Here is a 19,860-nt window from a genome sequence, read left to right as displayed (position 1 = left end):
CTCCTAATACCATTATCACCTTTGAGGAATAGGATTTCCAGATATGAATTCTGGGGGAACACAGAGATTCAAACCATAGCAGATCTTTTCTATGTAAATATTCCTTGGAGTTCCCTCAGCTTTCTAGTGACTATTTTAAGTAATCTTATCTATTTTCCTGTCTTTAAATATTGCCTATAGACTAGTAATGATCTGTGTTTTTATGAACTCTGCAGCTTGGGAACAGACCTCATTTTCTGTTAGGAATGTTAAGTAGCTGCTTCTCTGCTTTCACAGTTTCATTTGCCACAGTACCACCAACCATATATACGTCTTTGTAAAACAGGCCTACTCTCACCCCTTACTTGAAAATCTTGTATTGTTTCTCCCTTCTAATAGTATGAAATTTTTAAAGAATTATGATATCCAAAGCCACAAGGAATCTTGACCCCAAATTACCCTTCTTTCCTCCTTTCTGGTTGTTTCTCTTTCTTTCATGCTTGGTTCCCCAGCTCTTGGGAGCTTTAAGCCGCAGCTGTATTGCAGTTCTTATCACACCTCAACTGGACTAAATATCAGTCATTCCCTGCCTTTACTTCTGTTATCTAGGATGTGGGTAGTCTCCCTGTCTACTACCAAGACCAACAATACGTGGACACTTATTTATTAAGCACCATACTTTCTCCTTGTATCAGTCACTATATAAGTTAATCTTATATTATGAGTTTAACTTGCCAGCGTTTTCTAGAGTCTTCTTGATGTGTGATGTTGTTTTCCAAATCAAGAAAGATTTGTGATTTTGTTAATTTTTTCTTAAAAAAGGTAATAATGGTTTCATGTGCAGTTTTAAGAAATAAGACAAAGAGCACTCTGACAGTCTTCACTCAGTTTCCCCAGTGGTATTATCTTGCATAACTGTAATATAGCATCACAGTTAAGAAATCAATATTGATACAATCCACCAATCTAGTTCAGAATTCACCAGTTTTACGTGCACTTGTTTGTATGTAGGTGTATGCATAGTAAGTTCCATGGTGTTTTATCACATATGTAGATTTATGTGACCACTGCTGCAATCAAATAAATGTGTTGGTTTGTTTCCTAATAAAAATTTTTCCTGATAAGGTTTGATCTGTTTTCTAGTGTATTAGTTATATGAGAAATAGTTTACAGCATGATTTTAGGTGGTATATGGATCAGTTTTTTTTTTTTTTTAATTTTTTTGCCATATCACGCAGTATGTGAAATCTTAGTTCCCCCAGGAATCAAAGCCATGCCTCCTGCTTTGGGAGTGTGGGATCTTTTTTTTCCCATTAATTTTTTTCATTTGAGTTGGAGGATAATTGCTTTACAATATTGTGATGGTTTTTTGCCATACATCAACATGAATTGGCCACAGGTATACATGTGTCCCCCCATCCTGAACCCCCGTCCCACCTCCATCCTCACCCTATCCCTCTAGATTGTCCCAGAGCACTGACTCTGGGTGCCCTGCTTCATGCACTGAACTTGCACTGGTCATCTGTTTTACATATGATAATGTACATGTTTCAGTGCTGTTCTCTCAAATCATCCCATCTTTGCCTTCTACCACTGAGTCTAAAAGTTGGTTCTTTACATCTGTGTCTCCTTTGCTGCCCTGCATATAGGATCATTGGTCCTGTCCTTCTAAATTCCATATATGTGCATTAATATACAGTATTTATCTTTCTCTTTCTGTCTGACTTCAGTCTGTAATAGGGGGAGTATGGAGTCTTAACCACTGGACCAGTGAGGAATCCTAGATTGATATTTTTTAATTCTACTAATTATAACTTAATTATGGCAAGTTTTATTTTTCAATTATAGTAGAATATAAATTGTAAGATGCATATATCTTAATTTAAAAGGTGAGTCATTTTAACAAAAAAAAGATAACAATGGTATAGGAGATATGAGGCACAAATTATATAAGATATACACAAAGAACTTAGGATACCCTTTTATTAGAGTGAAGACACTTTTTTTTTTTTTTACTTTTTATTTTATTTCTGGTTGCACTGGGTCTTCATTGATTTGCATGGGCTTTCTCTCGTTGCAGCATGCAGAACCTACTCTTCCTTGTGGTGCTCAGGTTTCTCATTGCAGTGGCTTCTCTTGTTGCGGAGCACAGGCTTCAGGTGCATGGCCCTCAGTAGTTGTGTCTTGCAGACTCAGTTTCTGTGCAGCATGTGGAATCTTTCCGGACCAGGGATTGAACCCATATCCCCTACATCGGCAGTTGGATTCCTATCCATTGCCCCACCAGGGAAGTCCAAGACTCTTTTAAAAAATTCTTTAATAGTGTTGCTGGGACCAAGAGCAATCTTACGTCAACAGAAGAGCAGAGGTTTGGAAGCCAGACAGATCCTGGATTTGAATCTGGTCTCCATCATTCCCTCCTCTCCTTCCTCCCATAAATATATATTGAGTGAGTGCCTGCTATGCCAGACCCTGTTCTATGTGCTGAGGATACTAGAGTGAATAAGACAAAGCTTCTGCTTTGTAAAAGTAAAAATAAAATCAGAGTGTCTTCACTCTAATAACATTGAACATTGAAATCGCTCAGTTGTGTCCGACTCTTTGCGACCCCGTGGACTGTAGCCTACCAGGCTCCTCTGTCCATGGAATTTTCCAGGCGAGAGTACTGGAGTGGGTTGCCATTTCCTTCTCCAGGAGATCTTCCTAACCCAGGGATCGAACCCGGGTCTCCCATATTGTAGGCAAACACTTTACCGTCTGAGCCACCAGGGAAGTCTCTAATAAAGAGGTATCCTAAGTTCTTTGTGTATATCTTACATAGTTTGTGCCTTATATCTCCTGTACCATTGTTATCTTTTTTTGTTAAAATGACTCACCTTTTAAATTAAAAATATATATCTTACAATTCATATTCTATTATAATTGATAAATAAAAGCCTTCATTCTAGTGAAAAACAAGACAATAAGCATATGAGTAATTAAACATTATGTCACTCTGCAATAAGGATAGTAAGCATAGTAAGAAGAATACAGTACTGAGAAGTGCTGGGCACTGCAGTGGCTATACTGTGTAGAGCGTAGCCTTCAGGAAGATAGGAGCAGAATCAGAGGGAGGTCGTTTAGGCCGTTCTAGTAATCCAGGTATAGGGCAGTGGTGGCTGAACCCAGGGTAGTAGCAGTGGGTAGACAGAGATAGACAGTAATCAGTTTCCTTTATATTTTAAAAATCTAGTGAACAGTATTTCTTGGTGGATCAGGTGTGGAATATGAGGGGAAAAAAAGAATCAGTGATGACTCTAGTGGTTTTGGCTTGAACACCTAGAAGGTTTGAGTAGCTGTCAGTGAGGTGAAATAGATTAATAGAACATTTTAGGGAAATCAAGAATTTGATTTCAGACATTAAGTTTTAAGATACTTACTAAATATCCAAATCAGATATGTTAAACAGGCAACTGAGTGGTTACAGAAGATGTCTGAATTAGAAATTCAGGAATAGTCAGCATATTGACAGTCTTTAAAGCCATGAGACTGCATGAGCTTATCTAAGAGACTGTGTGGTTATGGGAGAGAAGAAGCTGACTGTGGGGACACTCCAGCATTTACAGGGCAAAGAGATTGAAAGGAACCAGCAAAGGAAATGAATCTGTGGCTAGTGAGATAAAAGTAGACCAAGAGAGAGTAATAATCCGGAAGCCAAGTGAAGAAAACATTTTAAGAAGGATAAATTAGGTCAGTACGGCTAATAGGCTGAATAATAGGCCTAAACTTGAGTTGACTATTTGGATTAGCCCACAGGGAGATCTTTGATGACTTTGACAAGTAATTTCAGAATGGTGAATGTTAAAGCCTTATTTGAATTGAATCAAGAGTGACCAGGAAAAGAAACAGAAGTAGTAATTTCAGACATTTCTTTCGAGGAGCTTTGCTGTTAAAGAGAACAGACATTGGGGTGATAGCTAGAGAGAAATGGAAGGGTTGATGGAAGATTTATTTGTTTATTTTTAAGATGGGAGATATATGAATATGATCCAGTGGAAAGGAAAAAGTTGATATTGTAGGAGAAAGTACAACTGCTGAATTGCTATTCTTGAGTTCAGTTCAGTCACTCAGTCGTCCAACTCTTTGCGACGCCATGAACCACAGCATGCCAGGTCTCCCTTCCCATCACCAACTCCCAGAGTTTACTCAAACTCATGTCCATTGTGTCGGTGATGCCATCCAACCATCTCATCTTCTGTCATCCCTTTTCCTCCCGCCTTCAATATTTCCCAGCATCAGTGTCTTTTCAAATGAGTCAGTTTTTCGCATCAGGTGGCCAGAGTATTGGAGTTTCAGCTTCAGCATCAGTCTTTCCAATGAATATTCAGGACTGATTTCTTTAAGGATGGACTGATTGGATCTCTTTGCAGTCCAAGGGACTCTCAAGAGTCTTCTCAAGCGCCACAGTTCAAAAGCATCAATTCTTTGGTGTGCAGCTTTCTTTATAGTCCCAACTCTCACATCCATACATGACTACTGGAAAAACCATAGCTTTGACTAGATGGACCTTTGTTGGCAAAATAATGTCTCTGCTTTTTAATATGCTGTCTAGGTTGGTCATAACTTTCCTTCCAAGGAGTAAGCATCTTTTAATTTCATCGCTGCAGTCACCATCTGCAGTGATTTTGGAGCCCCCCCCCCCCAAAAAAAAAAGTCTGTCACAGTTTCCATTGCTTCCCCATCTATTTGCCATGAAGTGATGGGACCGGATGCCATGATCTTAGTTTTCTGAATGTTGAGCTTAAGCCAACTTTTTCACTCTCCTCTTTCACTTTCATCAAGAGGCTCTTTAGTTCTTCTTCACTTTCTTCCATAAGGGTGGTGTTATCTGCATATCTGAGGTTATTGATATTTCTCCTGGAAATCTTGATTCCAGCTTGTACTTCATCCAGCCCACCGTTTCTCATGATGTACTTTGCATGTAAGTGAAATAAGCAGGGTGACAATATACAGCCTTGACATACTCCTTTTCCTATTTGGAACCAGTCTGTTGTTTCATGTCCAGTTCTAACTGTTACTTCCTGACCTGCATACAGATTTCTCAGGAGGCAGGTCAGGTCATGTGATATTCCCATCTCTTTCAGAATTTTCCACAGTTTATTGTGATTCACAGTCAAAAGCTTTGGCATAGTCAATAAAGCAGAAATAGATGTTTTTGTGGAACTCTCTTGCTTTTTTGATGATCCAGCTAATGTTGGCAATTTGATCTCAGGTTTCTCTACCTTTTCTAAAACCAGCTTGAACATCTGGAAGTTCACGGTTCACGTAGTTTTGAAGCCTGGCTTGGAGAATTTTGAGCATTACTTTACTAGTGTGTGAAATGAGTGCAATTGTGCAGTAGTTTGAGCATTCTTGGATTCCCTGGTGGCTCAGACGTAAAGCATCTGCCTGCAGTGCGGGAGACCTGGGTTTGATCCCCAAGTTGGGAAGATCCCCTGGAGAGGGAAATGGCAGCCCACTCCAGTACTCTTGCCTAGAAAATTCCATGGATGGAGGAGCCTGGTGGGCTACAGTCCATGGGATCACAAAGAGTCGGACATGACTGAGTGACTTCACTTTCACTTTGAGCATTCTTTGGGACTGGAATGAAAACTGACCTTTTCCAGTCCTGTGGCCACTGCTGACTTTTCCAAATTTACTGGCATACTGAGTGCAGCACTTTCACAGCCTCATGTTTTAGGATTTGAAATAGCTCAACTGGAATTCCATCACCTCCACTAGCTTTGTTCATAGTGATGCTTTCTAAGGCCCACTTGACTTCACATTCCAGGATGTCTGGCTCTAGATTAGTAATCACACCATCGTGATTATCTGGGTCATGAAGATATTTTTTGTACAGTTCTTATGTGTATTCTTGCCACCTCTTAGTAGCTTCCTCTGTTATCCATACCATTTCTGTCCTTTATTGAGCCCATCTTTGCATGAAATGTTTCCTTGTTATCTCTGATTTTCTTGAAGAGATCTCTAGTCTTTCCCATTCTATAGTTTTCCTCTATTTCTTTGCAGTGATCACTGAGGAAGGCTTTCTTATCTCTCCTTTCTATTTTTTGGTACTCTGCATTCAAATGGGTTTATCTTTCCTTTTCTCCTCTGATTTTTGCTTCTCTTTTCACAGCTATTTGTAAGGCCTGCTCAGACAGGAAGTCTTGAGTTAGAGGTTATATAATGTATAGATGTGAAAGATTGGCCTTCAGAGCATAAGTCATTTTTGGAGTAAAAAGAAGGAAAACAGTATATGGGTGCAAAGGCAGGGAAAGAGGGAGATGTGGAGGGAGCATGTGAAGAGAGCATTGTCTTCATGCTTCATTACCAGCTGACAAGTGTGGTCACATTAGAGGTTTGAGATGAGAGGGAAATGTAGGAAATAGTTATCTATAAGAGTAAGCAGACGGGACTTCCTGGTGGTCCAGTGGCTAAGGCTCCATACTCCCAATGCAGGGGGCCAGGGGTTCAATCCCTGGTCAGGGAAGTCGATCCCACATGCTGCAACTAAGACCCAACACGGTCAAAGAAATAAATAAAAACAGATATTAAAAAAAAAGAGTAAGCAGAAAAGTAAATTAGGGGAATATAGTAGGATTGCTGCGTAACACGGGCTTCCCTGATAGCTCAGTTGGTAAAGAATCCGCCTGCAGTGTGATTCCCCAGTTTGATTCCTGGGTTGGGAAGATCCCTTGGAGAAGGGTAACACTAAGGTTTATTTGACATCAATTTAAAGTGAGAGTAGGTAGCATGATTATTTTCTCCAGCAGTGTTCTGTTGCATAGATATTGGTATGGTGTAAACAGAATTTTGGATTTAACCAAGTTTGGAAATTATAAATTATAATGATGGAAAGAGAGTGAGGCACAGGTAATAGGGTGTACATTAGAGAGTGATAATATTGGAAATCTAGGCTGGATAATGGGAGCCATAAAGGGAGATTATGAGAAGGGCGTAAAAGAGAATGGAAAGGAGGCAGGATGAAATGGCTTGTGGGCTCTGATTGGGTTGAGTAATTGTTGAAGTGAGAATCCTAAAGGGAGTGAGGAGAAGCAAGAGGCATTGGTCAGAGATTAGATGATTAAATTGGTATTAGAGTAGAGGGGTTAAAATAAATTTAAAAAGTTAAATCGCTCACTTAGTCATGTCCCACTCTTTGTTACCCTGTGGAGACTCCTCCGTCCATGGGATTCTCCAGGCAGGAATACTGGAGTGGGTTGCCACTTCCTTCTCCAGGGGATCTTCCCGACCCAGCGATCGAACCCAGGTCTCCCATCTTACAGGCAGAGGCTTTAACCTCTGAGCCACTACTCATATAGAGTAGAGGGGTGGTTATTGATAATGGCAAACTCTAGGTTATGACCATGAGAGTACTAGTTCCTGGTGAATCGCCATAGAAAAATTTCTCAGCTTCTCCAAGCCTTACTTTTTCCTCTCTGCAAAATGGGGATAATGCCTGTCTTACAAAGTTGTCCTAAGGATTAAATGATGTAGTACATGTAAAATACATGACACAGTGCCTAGCATGTGATAGGTTCTTCAGAGAATTTCCTTGCTTTCTTTTATAATTTTGAGTCTAATTTCCTCAACTGAGCAGAATAGTAAAATACTGTAAATGCCCGATACCTTTCCTTATGTTTCAAAGTTTTATATATGAAGCCTAGTGAAATGAAATTTTTAGGAACTCACTCTACAACCCATTATTATTTTTTCAATTGAAATGAAAAACACCACTGTCATTGAAACTACCACTATTATGTTAAGAAGAAGTTCTTCTACAAAGTACTTCTGTAGTATTTCTTCTACAATTCTGTGACTGTTACTATTTATTCATTTAAAAGAATCCGTATGACAAGAATTTTCACATTATTTGCATTTATTTTTCCATTTGCCAGTAGAGGAAATGAAAGCGTAGTGAGATGTGTTACAGAAGATTATATTGGTTAAACTAGAACTGGAACCCAGATCTTCCCACTAACTGGTAACCAAATTTCAGGCAATTCATGGTGTTCCACTGTTGAAAATATTTGCCTGCTATTTATTTGTCTGCTAATCTCTGAAGATCTCTTTTTAAAAAACTCTATAATGAAAGGATTTTTCTTTTTATTTTACAGTCCTTATGATTTATACATTCATCCATCCATTCATTGTTTTCATTCAATACATACTTATTATAACCTTTCTAATTATTAGGCCATGTGCTAGGCCATAGAAATACAATTGTGAGAAAGACATACACCCCTCCCTTCAGGAAATTTTTTCTATAGTGAGATAGACAAACGTTAACAATTACATAAAGATACTTATAATTGAAGGAAAAGTGCTAGAACCATGTGAACCATGTGAACAGGGAGGGATTTGATTGAGTCTGTGTATTGGCTTGGTAGTGATCATGAGACTTCCCTGTAAGTGTCAGTCACTCAGTCGTGTCCGACTCTTTGTGACCCCACGGCCTGAAGCCCACCAGGCTCCTCTGTCCATGGAATTTTCCAGCAAGAATACTGGAGTGGGTTGCCATTCCCTTCTCCAGGGTGACTTCCCTGAGGAAGTTCCATTTAAGCTGAGATTTGAAGGATGAGCAGCAGTCAGTTAGATGGAGGGGTAAAAGGAAGAAGGGGCAAGCGTGGATGAAGGAATTCTTTCTTCCCTATTCCCCTCATCTCCTAAGATTTCTTTTCTTGCGTCTAATGGATTTCCTGCTACAGAACATGGTCCCATATACTGCTGTAGTAGGAAATCCATTAGATGCAAGAACTCTTAGGAGATGAATATTATATCAGTGCAATATCTCTTTTTAGCAAAGTACCACTTATTGTTATAAGTTGTAAAATATGTTTATAGCTAGTATCGGATCATGTTGGGACTAAGGCATAATAAAATACCTCTGTTAGGAAAGCAACAGAGATGCCATGGGGAGGGAGGTGGGAGGGGGGTTCATGTTTGGGAACACATGTAAGAATAAAAAAAATAATAATAAAAAAAAAAAAGGAAAAGGAAATTGACTACAGAAAGCAAAGGATGAATAATTCTTTGACTTTATCAAAAGATTGCTGTGAGCACATTTATCAAGCAAAGGTGACGGAACTTGGTTGGAATGACTCCCAAGCTGCAATGAGATGCTGGCTCTAACTTCCCGATGCAGGGATCGAACCCGGGTCTCCTGCACTGCAGGCAGACGCTTTACCCTCTGAGCCACCAGGGAAGCCACCCTAAGTGTTATTACAACAGTGAAACAGATGTAGAGCAATAATACCATAGACTTCTTTTGTCTAACAAATAGACTTCTCGAGAACATAAGCAATTGTTCATGATTTTTCTTCCAGTCACATCCATTTATGTAAGAGAGCAATATAATATAGTTGAAAGAAAAGGTACTTTGGAGGTATTTGTCTGTATCTCAGTACTGCCACATTCTTGTGTAAGCTAGGGTGATCTTCTAAATCTGAGCCTCAGTTACCTCCTCTCTAAAATCAGGAAAATACCTTAATGGAATAATGAAATTTGGTATTCATACTGACAGTCCTGAAACAGTGAAAGGCCTGGAAAGTCTGAATTATCCACTAATTTTTTATAGTGTTAGCTTTGTCTAGAATTGTAATCCTTGTATCACTTTACTCCAGTATCAAGAATAGCTAATGAATCAAAACAGCCCATTGTCAGGCTATAGAGAAATAGAGTGTATTCCATGTTTCTACTTGTTATGTATACTAAAAACATTACTACTACTATGAACCAATATAAATACACTTTAAACTCTAAAGAATGTATTAATTCTGTTTGTCGGTGCTAGCCAGAGAGCAGAAGGTTAGGCAACTTATTCTTCCATTTCTCTGCCTAATACTTTTCTGTCCCTCTTTGAATTTAGGAGCATGTATCCTGTTTGGAAATCTTTTCTCGAGGGAACAATGCAGGTAGCCCAGTCTCGGATCAATATATGTGAAAACTATAAAAACTTCATTTCCGAGCCTGCAAGGACAGTGAGAAGCCTAAAAGAACAGCAACTAAAAAGGGTATTGTTTCTATTTATTCTTTTCCTTTAATATCTGATTACTACATTTATAATCTGCAAGATTATGTTCAGTTGCATTTTACACTTTGAGTTCTTCTCTATGGTCCAAATGTTTCTGATTTTAACATAGACTTTCTGATTTCAACATGTTCCCTTTGGCTACTGTATTTTATTAATTGACAAAGGTGAGTGTGATATGAATCTGAAAGCTCAGTAAACATTTCTTACAAATATCACTTTTCAATTTAACTCAAGGAAGTAGACCTACTTAGATTGGTGTATATTAAAACAATTACAATATTATTAATCCCACTAAGTCTTGAGAAAATCTTAGTTTCAGTTTGATCCAGTTTGCATAATAATTTAAAGGAAATTGACACATCTTGACCATATATAGCAAACTTATTACCAAATTTGGGTTACTCTAAGGTTTAATTATATGAACTACATAAAAGTTTTTAAATGATTATGCAGAGTTTTAAAATTCATGGAAAGAATAATGTGATTTTTATGAAAAGCTTGTGATTGAAAGTAGATAATTGAATTATATCCTCTTAGGAAATAGTTACAAGATTAGAGATTATCATGATGCCTATAAAGTATTTAAATGTTTTTTATGGAAGTATAATACTTTAAAAATTATTAAAGTAATTATTTAAGGAAATAATATTTCACAAGCCATTGTTTTGATTCTAATTGTCTTTCGGATTTTCACTAATTTTTACAAACAAAAACTAAATAAACTAATCTTCCATGTTTGCCAAAGATGATTTTAGTAGCACAAAATCAATGTTATTAATAAATATATCTCTTTCAAGTGCTCACGTAGTATCAGTGGGTTTTTAACATATTTCTATAAGAATGCCTCTGCTCAAAATTCTCTTTCAAAATTTTCTTTCAAACAATACATGACCACTGACCGAACAAAGTTTTCAATTGGAAGAAAAAAATGTTTTTTTGTGTGTGTGTGTGTATCCATCAGCGCATGCAGAGAAAGAGTAGGAGCCAGAGGTAAAGAACTGATCCAACTCCTTCCTAACTGGGAGGAAATATGATGTTTCAAATAGCCAGTTCATTCACCAAATCTAATTGAATTATTGGAAGTTCTACATTTCTCAATATCAGAATATTTTGAAAGAGTTAACCGATTTGTGCTGTTCTATGATCTGAATTTCACTTAACATACCTGGGCAAAGAATGTTTGGTGAGGTTTGACAAGTCCACTTATCTGTGAATTAAATTATAGCCAGTAATAATGGTATTTATGTTTTATCTAAGCAGTTGTTGAACACTAAATATATTTTGAGCATTCAAGAAGGGAATGGCAACCCACTCCAGTATTCTTGCCTGGAGAACACCACGGACAGAGGAGCCTGGCAGGCTACAGTTCATAGGTCACAAAGAGTTGAACACAACTGAAGCGAGTTACACACACACCATATATTGAGCATACCTATCAGAACTCTGAAATTATAGATGGCAGAAGCTTACTTCAAACTGACTTAAACCAAGAAGAGAATATATAACTAAAAATTTTGGCATGGATGGAATCCAGGCAGGAGTGGATCCAGGAGCTCAAATGATGGCATTAGAATTCATGTTTCTTCCCATCCATTAGCTCTGCTTTCCCAGTGGCTTCATTCTTCAGCAACTCTCCCCACATTGTGCCGCCCCAACATGCCAGATTTACAAATATCAGAGCTAGCAATTCCACATTTTCCACTTTCCCCAAAGTTCTAACAAAACTATCAGAATTGAGGCTCATTGATTTGTCTTGAGTTACAGAGGTTACAGTCCTCAAGCAAACACAATGGACTAAAAATGGGAAAAGATGATTCTCCAAAGGAAAATTGAGATGGATTCCCAATGGAGCAAGAAAAGCAACACATGGCCACAAATATTGACTTCTCCAATTGTACTTCCCAAACTTTACAACAAATTGACTCCACATAGGATCAAAAATCATCTATTTTTCGTTCTGTACTCCAACCCTTTCTCAGTACTTTCTTTTTTTTTTCAGCCTCCTTTTGGATTAATCTAGTATTTTTCTTTTAGTGTGATGAGAACACTTAACATGAGATCTACCCTCTTAACAGATTTTTAAAGTGTGCAATACAGTATTGTTATCTGCAAGCACAATATTGTACAGACAATCTCTAGAACTTACTCATTTTGTATAACTGAAATTTTTTATGTTTGATTATTTAATGTATTTAATGTAAGTGGAATCATGCAGTCTTTGTTCTTATGTGACTGACTTATTTCACTTGGCATAATGTCTTCTAGTTTCAACCATGTTGTTGCATGGATGCATGCATGGGATATCCTTTTTTAAGGCTGAATAACATTCTTCTGTATTATATACCATATTTTTTAATACATTCATGCATTTATCCACATTTTGGTTATTTCCATATTTTGACTTTTGTGAATAGTTCTGCAGTAAACATGGGAATACTAATATTCTTTGAGATCCTGATTTCACTTCTTTTGAATAAATACCTAGAAGTAGAATTACTAGATAATGTATGATAGTTATGGTTTTCATTTTTTGAGGAATCACCATACTCTTTTCCATCAAGAGCTGCACCACTTTGCATTCTCACCAACAGTGCACAAGGGTTCCAATTTCCCCCCAACCTTGGCAATACTTGTTGTCATTTGGTTTTTTTGGTAATAACCATCCTAACAGGTATGAGGTGATATCTCATTGTGGTTTTGATTTGTAGTTTCCCTGGTGATTAATGACACTGAGCAGTCTTACACTTTTTATTATCAAAATTTCCTTCACTATTAGCTTTTTAATTTTATGATCTTGTTATTCTTTTAGTAATTACTTTGGAGATTCCAATATGCTTTTTTGACGTACTGTAATTTACCATGAATTGATACCTTTACTGGTCTTCAAACTTTAAGTCTATTGTGAATTAGTATTTTGCCACCTCTTAAACAATGTAAGAATGTTTTAATAACATAATTCCATTTACCTCCCTGTTAGGACTTGTTTGCTATTAGACCTTTTGTCTCTGTCCATGTCTTTTGTACTTTATCTGCACTTTCTTTATTAATGTGATTTTTTCTGCACTTCAGTCTGAATATTTTCAACTGTTATCTTCCAGTTGATTAACACTCTGTTCTGCTATTTACCTTTTTCTTTCTGTGTGTTTTTATAGATTGATTGAAGTAGAGTTGATTTACAATACTGTGTTATTTTCAGGTATACAGTAAAGTGATTCAGTTTTATATATTTTTCAGATCATATTCCAGTATGTTATTTTAAGATATTAAATATAGGCCCCTATGCTATACAGTAAATCCTTGTTACTTAACCTGTTTTATTCATAGTAGTCTGTATCTGTTAATCCCATACTAATTTATCCCTCCTCTCCTGCTTTTTCTCTTTGATAATATAAGTTTGTTATATGTGTCTGTGAGTCTATTTCTGTTTGTACCTAGATTCATCTGTATTTTTTGGATTCCACATATAAGTGATATCATATAATATTTGTTTTTGTCTTACTTTCTTCATTTAGTATGATATTCTGTAGGTCCATCCATGTTGCTGCAAATAGCAAAACTTTGTTCTTTTTATGCCTAAATAATAGTCCAGTGTGTGTGTGTATTGTGTATGCCACATCTTTAATTTTTTTTTGAGTATCGTTGATTTATAATGTTGTCTTAGTTTCTGCTGTAGTGCAGTTATATATACACTTACATCCACTCTTTTTTAGATTCTGTTTCTGTATAGGTAGTTACAGAGTGTTAACTAGAGTTCCCTGTATATGTTACATCTTCTTTATACAATTATCTCTCGATGGGCACTTGGGTTGTTTTCATTTCTTGACTATTCTGCTATTTCTAATCTGCTTTTAAAATTTATCTTTTGGAATCTCAGTGTATTTTTCAGTTCTAGAATTTTTTATTTTTTAAAAAATGGAGTCCATGTTTCCGATGCAATTCTTCATGTTTTTTCTTTCTCCTGTTTAATGTATTACTCCTAATCTCTGTTTCATAGTTCCACTGTCTGAACACTATAGGTCTCTTTTTATCATTAACTATTTTTTTGTTTGTTTGCTTGTTTTTGGTTATTTGGGTCTACTGCTTTTGTAAGCCTCATGGTGCTAGATATTGTGGATAAAAATTGTAGATGCTCTGGAAGATGTTTTCTGTTTCCAAAGAGAGTTAAGTGTTTTAGCAGGCAGATAGAATACTATTTAATCACTTTGATTCTGTTAGGGTCTAGCGTTAGACTTTTTAGGCTTCTCTGTTTCACTTTTGTCCTTACTTCTGGGGTCCTACGTGAAAGTATGGGATATTTACCAAAGCCTTTCTGTTTTGACAAGACTTGAACTCCAGCCTTTGTCTTCTCAACATCATGTAGCTGCTCTGCTCCCTCTGTTCATTGCTCAGCTCATTAGCCTTTTAGTTTCTGTTCTTTCCTGAATTTCTTGGAGCTTCATTCCACACATGCCATTTAGAAGTCAAACTGATGACTTGGGGAAATTGCATACAGATTTTATGACTTGCTTCTCTGTAGTACCCTTCTTCCCAGATTGAGTCTCTCAAGTTCCTACTCTTTTGGCACCCTCAGACTCCAACCTCTGTTTCCACAGTCTAGTTAAAACAAAAACAAACCCACTTTCTGTTTATATTCTACTTCTCTGTACCATGATTCAAAAATTGCCATAAGGAAAAAAGTCAAGATGAATGTAGAGCTTACCTAGCTGTGCTTCTCTTCTTCCAGATATTAAGTCCCTTAAGTCCAGTGTGTATTGCTGTTCTTTAATTCTAGCTATTTCTAAAAATCTCTGTTGTCTAACTTTTACAGTTAATAGGCTAGAAGAGGATAGTCTAAACCAAATTGTTCATGATCAAAACCAATTTGACTTAAAATTCTCCATCTGTAATATCTTTTTAATTCAAATATAGTTGATTTGTAGTATTAAATTAGTTTGAGTTGAATAATATGGTTTAAAATATTTATAGATTATACTTCATTTATAGTTACTGTATAGTACTGGATATATTCTTCGTGCTGCCCAATATATTCATGTATCTTGTCTCTTGCCCCTCTCCCCTTACCTCACTCCACTGGTCTCCACTGGTCACCACTGGTCTCCACTGGTCACCACTGGTCTGTTCTTTGTATATATGAGTCCTCTTCTTCTTTGTTGTATTCACCACTTTATTTTTTAAATTCCACATATAAGTATTAATGTACACTGTTTGGCTTTCTCTGACTTATTTCACTAAGCATAATACCCTCTGAATCCATCCATGTTGTTGCAAATGGCAAATTTTTGTTCTTTTTTTATGACTGAGTAGTATTCCTTTGTGTGTGAGTTATATATAATACCATATCTTCTTTACCCATTCATCTGTTGATGGACACTTAGATTACTTCCAAATCTTGGCAATTGTAAAGAATGCTTCTATGAACACTGAGGTGCATGTATCTTTTTAAATTAGTGTTTTCATTTTCTATGGGTATATTGCCAGGAGTAGATTATTGTATCGTATGGTAGTTCTAAGTTTTTTTAAGGAAGCTTCATACTGTTTGCCACAGTGGCTGCCCTGATTTATATTCCCACCAACAGAGTACCAAGGTTCCCTTTTTTTTCCACATCCTTGCCAGCGTTTGTTATTTGTGGTCTTTTTGATGATAGTCATTCTGATAGGTGTGAAGTCATACCTCACTGTAGTTTTGATTTGCATTTTTCTGATGACTAGTGATGTTGAGCATCTTTTCATGTGACTGTTGGCCATCTGTATATCTTCTTTGGAAAATTGTCTATTCAGGTCTTCTGCCCATTTTTTAATCAGGTTTTTTTTTAATATCAAATTGTTTGAACTGTTTATATATTTGAATGTTAACCCCTCTGTAACATTTTAATGTTCATGTTCTTTTTTAAAATTTTCTCTGTTTTGTCAATTTTATTTATTTAAATAGTTTTATAGAAAAATAACTTCTTCACGTCAGTAGACTATGTTTCCTACTCCTTTACCTTCTTAGTTTTTATAGTAGTTGTGATTAATAATACATGGATATTATTTTTAGAGTATTCTGGTTTTTTGCATTCTCTATTTCCTAATTTATTGTTAATGTTTCTATACAAACTTTATGTTTATTATATTTTACTTCTGAATACATCTTTCATTTATTCTGCCTTATTTAATCATTCCTCTGTTTTATTACCACTAAGGTAATAAAAATTAAAATTTTTGAAAGTTATTTTCTTAGGATGAATTTCCAGGACATGATTAGTAGGCCAGAGAACCTTCAAGTTGTTAGCAGGTCTATCTATCCTAGTATCTGTGTCATACTCAGGAATCATACTTTTAATTTCCTCAGAATTCTGAATTATAATATCCACATTTTTCATTTGGTATGGTCACTTAGCTCTAATGTAAACTTATTCATGTCTCTGTTCAGTGCTAATACATCTTAGGAAAAAGTTGGACATATATCACATCAAGGCTTTTCTCAGCTTCTTTTTAAGTATATAACTTAATCCTCAGAAAATTGGATTTCTACAGATAAAAAATTTTTTTATTTTAAAAGTTGGAAAGGAAATCTTACTCTTTTTCAAATTAAGTTTGATGACCTTTATTTAATAAATATTTTTGATATTTTGCTGTGTGCAGGCATTTTCCTTTGAAGAAGAACCCAAATTACTCTCACTTGAAACAGTTCACTTGGGTGGTGGAAAACACTTGGTTGTTATTTTAATGAATGCTAGGGAAGAAAGGGTCACAAGATATCTCTTCATTGTGCACACAGGCTCTCTAACCCTGTTTTATAAACTATCTTATAAACTTATGTAAAGAGAAAAAGCAAGTAGGATAGACCCAACTAGAGTTTAATGAAGAGATTTTTGAGAAGTCCTTTTAAAAATATGAATAACACAAAATTCATCTAATATTGTGGCACATATAGAATGTAATTTAATTAATAACCTTTTATAGGTGGAAATTAAGTAATATTTATGAGATATTTGGTTACCTGAGAGTAAGGAGAGATGTCTTTTCCTTCAGAGGGTAGGGAAATAAGGAGTGAGTGGCTCTGTGTGTGTGTGTGTGTGTGTGTGTATATGCATGTGCTTGTGTGTATGTGCTCATGTACATGTACCCATGGTGTTCACTCTGTGTGAATATTCCAAGATTCTATCCACATGGCTTGCAATCCTCAGGAAAACCTTTGACCTACTGTGTTTCATTTCCTCTCAAAATATTCAAATTAGCAGACCTTTTCAGTGCTGTGTATCACCATGGGACTCTTGGGCTTCCCTTCATTGAATAGTTTTTCTGAGGCCAAGTTTCATTGTTTTGATTGTACATTTTGGATATAGACCTTACACCTGACTCTTCTTTTAAATAATCCATCCCCTTTGCCCATTAAACACAGCTGTATTTTTTCAGGCTCTGCTCCACTTCCTGACTGTTAATATCTAATTGCAGCCATGGAGCATTCTCTTAGCTCTTCACACATGCAAGCATGGCATTATTGGGATGCTTAGCACTATTCTATGGGAGTGTCAGGTTGTCGTGAAGGAGGAAAGAGGTGTTTTTGTTTTGTTCTACCCTTTATTCATAGCCTGACACTTATTACGTGCTCAATAAATGTACCCATAGGGAACCTTTCAAGTCTCTCTCTTCCTGTAGAGTAGGCCCTTTCTTAACACCCAGGTTCCTGAGAAACTCTAGCCTGTGTGTTAGACGTTTAAGTTTAAATTTGTTTGTGCTTTACCCTTGCTCTTCTGACGTTCTTGTTCTGCTCTACACTGTTCATCCTGGCACAGTAGTCTCTTACAGGTGTCTCTTCCTGCTTTGCTGAGTTTCTTCAGTCTCCACCATATATTGACAGTGTTATTCCAGGCTCAGAAGTTTTTCAATGGAGGCTGCCCTGAATTGACCTCAGACTGGTGAAACTGGGGAAACTGGCCTCAAACTCTTTCCAACTGGGGAAAAAAAATTCCACTTTGGACATCCAGAAGGGTCCCAAAGCAGTGTTACTTGGGCCCCATTGTGTTATAAGAGTTATTCATTAAATATTTCTTTGACTTACTATGTCTGTCCCTTCTCCTAGAATCTGTATGTGTATCCAAAGAGTTGAATTTGGGATAGTTTTGAGTAATAATTGTTATGTGGTACCCAGGTTTCTTAGTTCTATCCTTCATCTTGGACTTACCATGTTAAACTTCTCAGATTTCACTATTCCTTCACTCACTTCTGAGATGAATCCTTCAGTATCCTTTGTGCCTAAGTTCCCCAAACATATAGGTAGGAGACATTATGAATATTACAGAATTACTTTAATCTTTTGCCTTTATTGCTCTGCTCCAACTCTGAGAACATTTTCTTTGTTGCTCTTCTTATGCCCTAGTCAGTTATCAGCAGCACTCAGAGGTTATTTCTCAAAGCAGAGTTATTAGGCAAAATGTGACACTATTCCATACATTACTTGAAATGGGAGTACCAGCTGTTCACTGGATTTTAATTGCAATTTGAAGGGTTCTAAACGTGCTGATTCTTCTCCTGGGTTTCCAACCTGAGGGCATAGTGCATAGTTCTTAGGACACACTCATTTTTTGTAAGCCTAAAGACTAAAGTCATAATAACTGCACTTTGTATTTTACAGTGTGTGGACCAGTTGACAAAGATCCAAACTGAATTGCAAGAGACAGTAAAAGATTTAGCTAAAGGCAAGAAGAAGTACTTTGAGACTGAACAGATGGCTCATGCAGTACGAGAGAAAGCCGACATCGAGGCAAAGTATGTGTTTTAGCATTTCTGAAAAAGTAATTATGCAAATAAATGTTATTTTTGCCAGTACTTTGTTTTCTGTTAGTACAGGGCATTTCATCAGACCTGTAAATGCTACATACTTTAGATCAAATTTTTCTCTTACATTGGTTGATTTTATTTAAATTAATATTAGCAAAATGAGAATGTTTCATCAGTTTTCACATTAAATTGAATTTTGAAAAAGAAAGAAGACAAATGAACATTGTATTGGAAGCTTAGCAAAAGTCTGCTTAAGTTGCTTAGATGTCTGAATATCAGGGTTTTAGAGCCTCATTTTTCTTATGCCAGACTAAACCAGTTGTAGTTGAAAAATCCCTGATGCTCAGTGTGCCATTGAAGGATGATGGACGCATTAAGTGAACAAGAGCACTGACTTCAGTGTAGAAATCCTGCCCTAGAATTTTCTCTTATATGAAGTTCTAACATACACTTTTTAATGTATGCTTTAGCAACTGTGTGTGAATTTTACTTTAAGTATATGTGAATTACAAGTCCTTTATTTGAAAATAATTAGAAAAAGAAGGAACTGGCAGTTTATAACACAAAGAAATGTAAAGCTAGCAGTTAGAGATTTTTGCAGTGACAGCTTGAGGAAAGATTAAAATTTTTTAAGAATAAAGAAACCTGTGTTATTGAGTCGTATTCTGAAGATGTCTGTAAGGAAGGGTAAGACTCCCATTCAGTCAGCTCCCTGATGGAAAATGTAGGAGTTTGAACTCCTAGTGATGGAATCAGAAAGTCTGTACAATTGAACACTTGTGCAGACTAGGAAGGAGTCAGGGGTGTCTTTCTAATATATTTTTCTGTCTGTAGGAAATTAAGCAATCTCAGGCAAATGTAAAAATTTAGGGGCTCCTGGAAAGTGTATTTTGTACCAAGGGATGGTAAATGAATACTCATAACATGCTTACTGTTACTGGAAAACATATTTAATATTTCCCATAGTTTATTTTCTTAATTATTTTATTTTTATAAGCATACATATATTTCCTGTACTTTCTTAAGAGTTGGTGAACCCATCTCCCGGTAAGATCTGAAGTTTTTAA

At 36.5% G+C, this 19,860-nt stretch overlaps 1 protein-coding gene across 1 annotated transcript in view; it reads left to right on the top strand.

Annotated features, from left to right (window-relative positions):
- The window catches only part of FCHSD2 (FCH and double SH3 domains 2), a 244,574-nt gene that overhangs the window by 94,374 nt on the left and 130,340 nt on the right, over positions 1–19,860 (top strand). Inside the window, exons 5-6 of the mRNA XM_068988167.1 lie at positions 9,866–10,010; positions 18,648–18,781. Coding sequence (XP_068844268.1) covers positions 9,866–10,010; positions 18,648–18,781 — 279 coding nt within the window. The remainder of the gene's footprint in view (positions 1–9,865; positions 10,011–18,647; positions 18,782–19,860) is intronic.

The sequence above is a fragment of the Capricornis sumatraensis genome, chromosome 16 (genome assembly GCF_032405125.1).
Source record: "Capricornis sumatraensis isolate serow.1 chromosome 16, serow.2, whole genome shotgun sequence".
NCBI lineage: Eukaryota > Metazoa > Chordata > Mammalia > Artiodactyla > Bovidae > Capricornis > Capricornis sumatraensis.
Note: the sequence above shows the minus strand (reverse complement) of the source record. Positions and strands in the feature narration are given on the sequence as shown.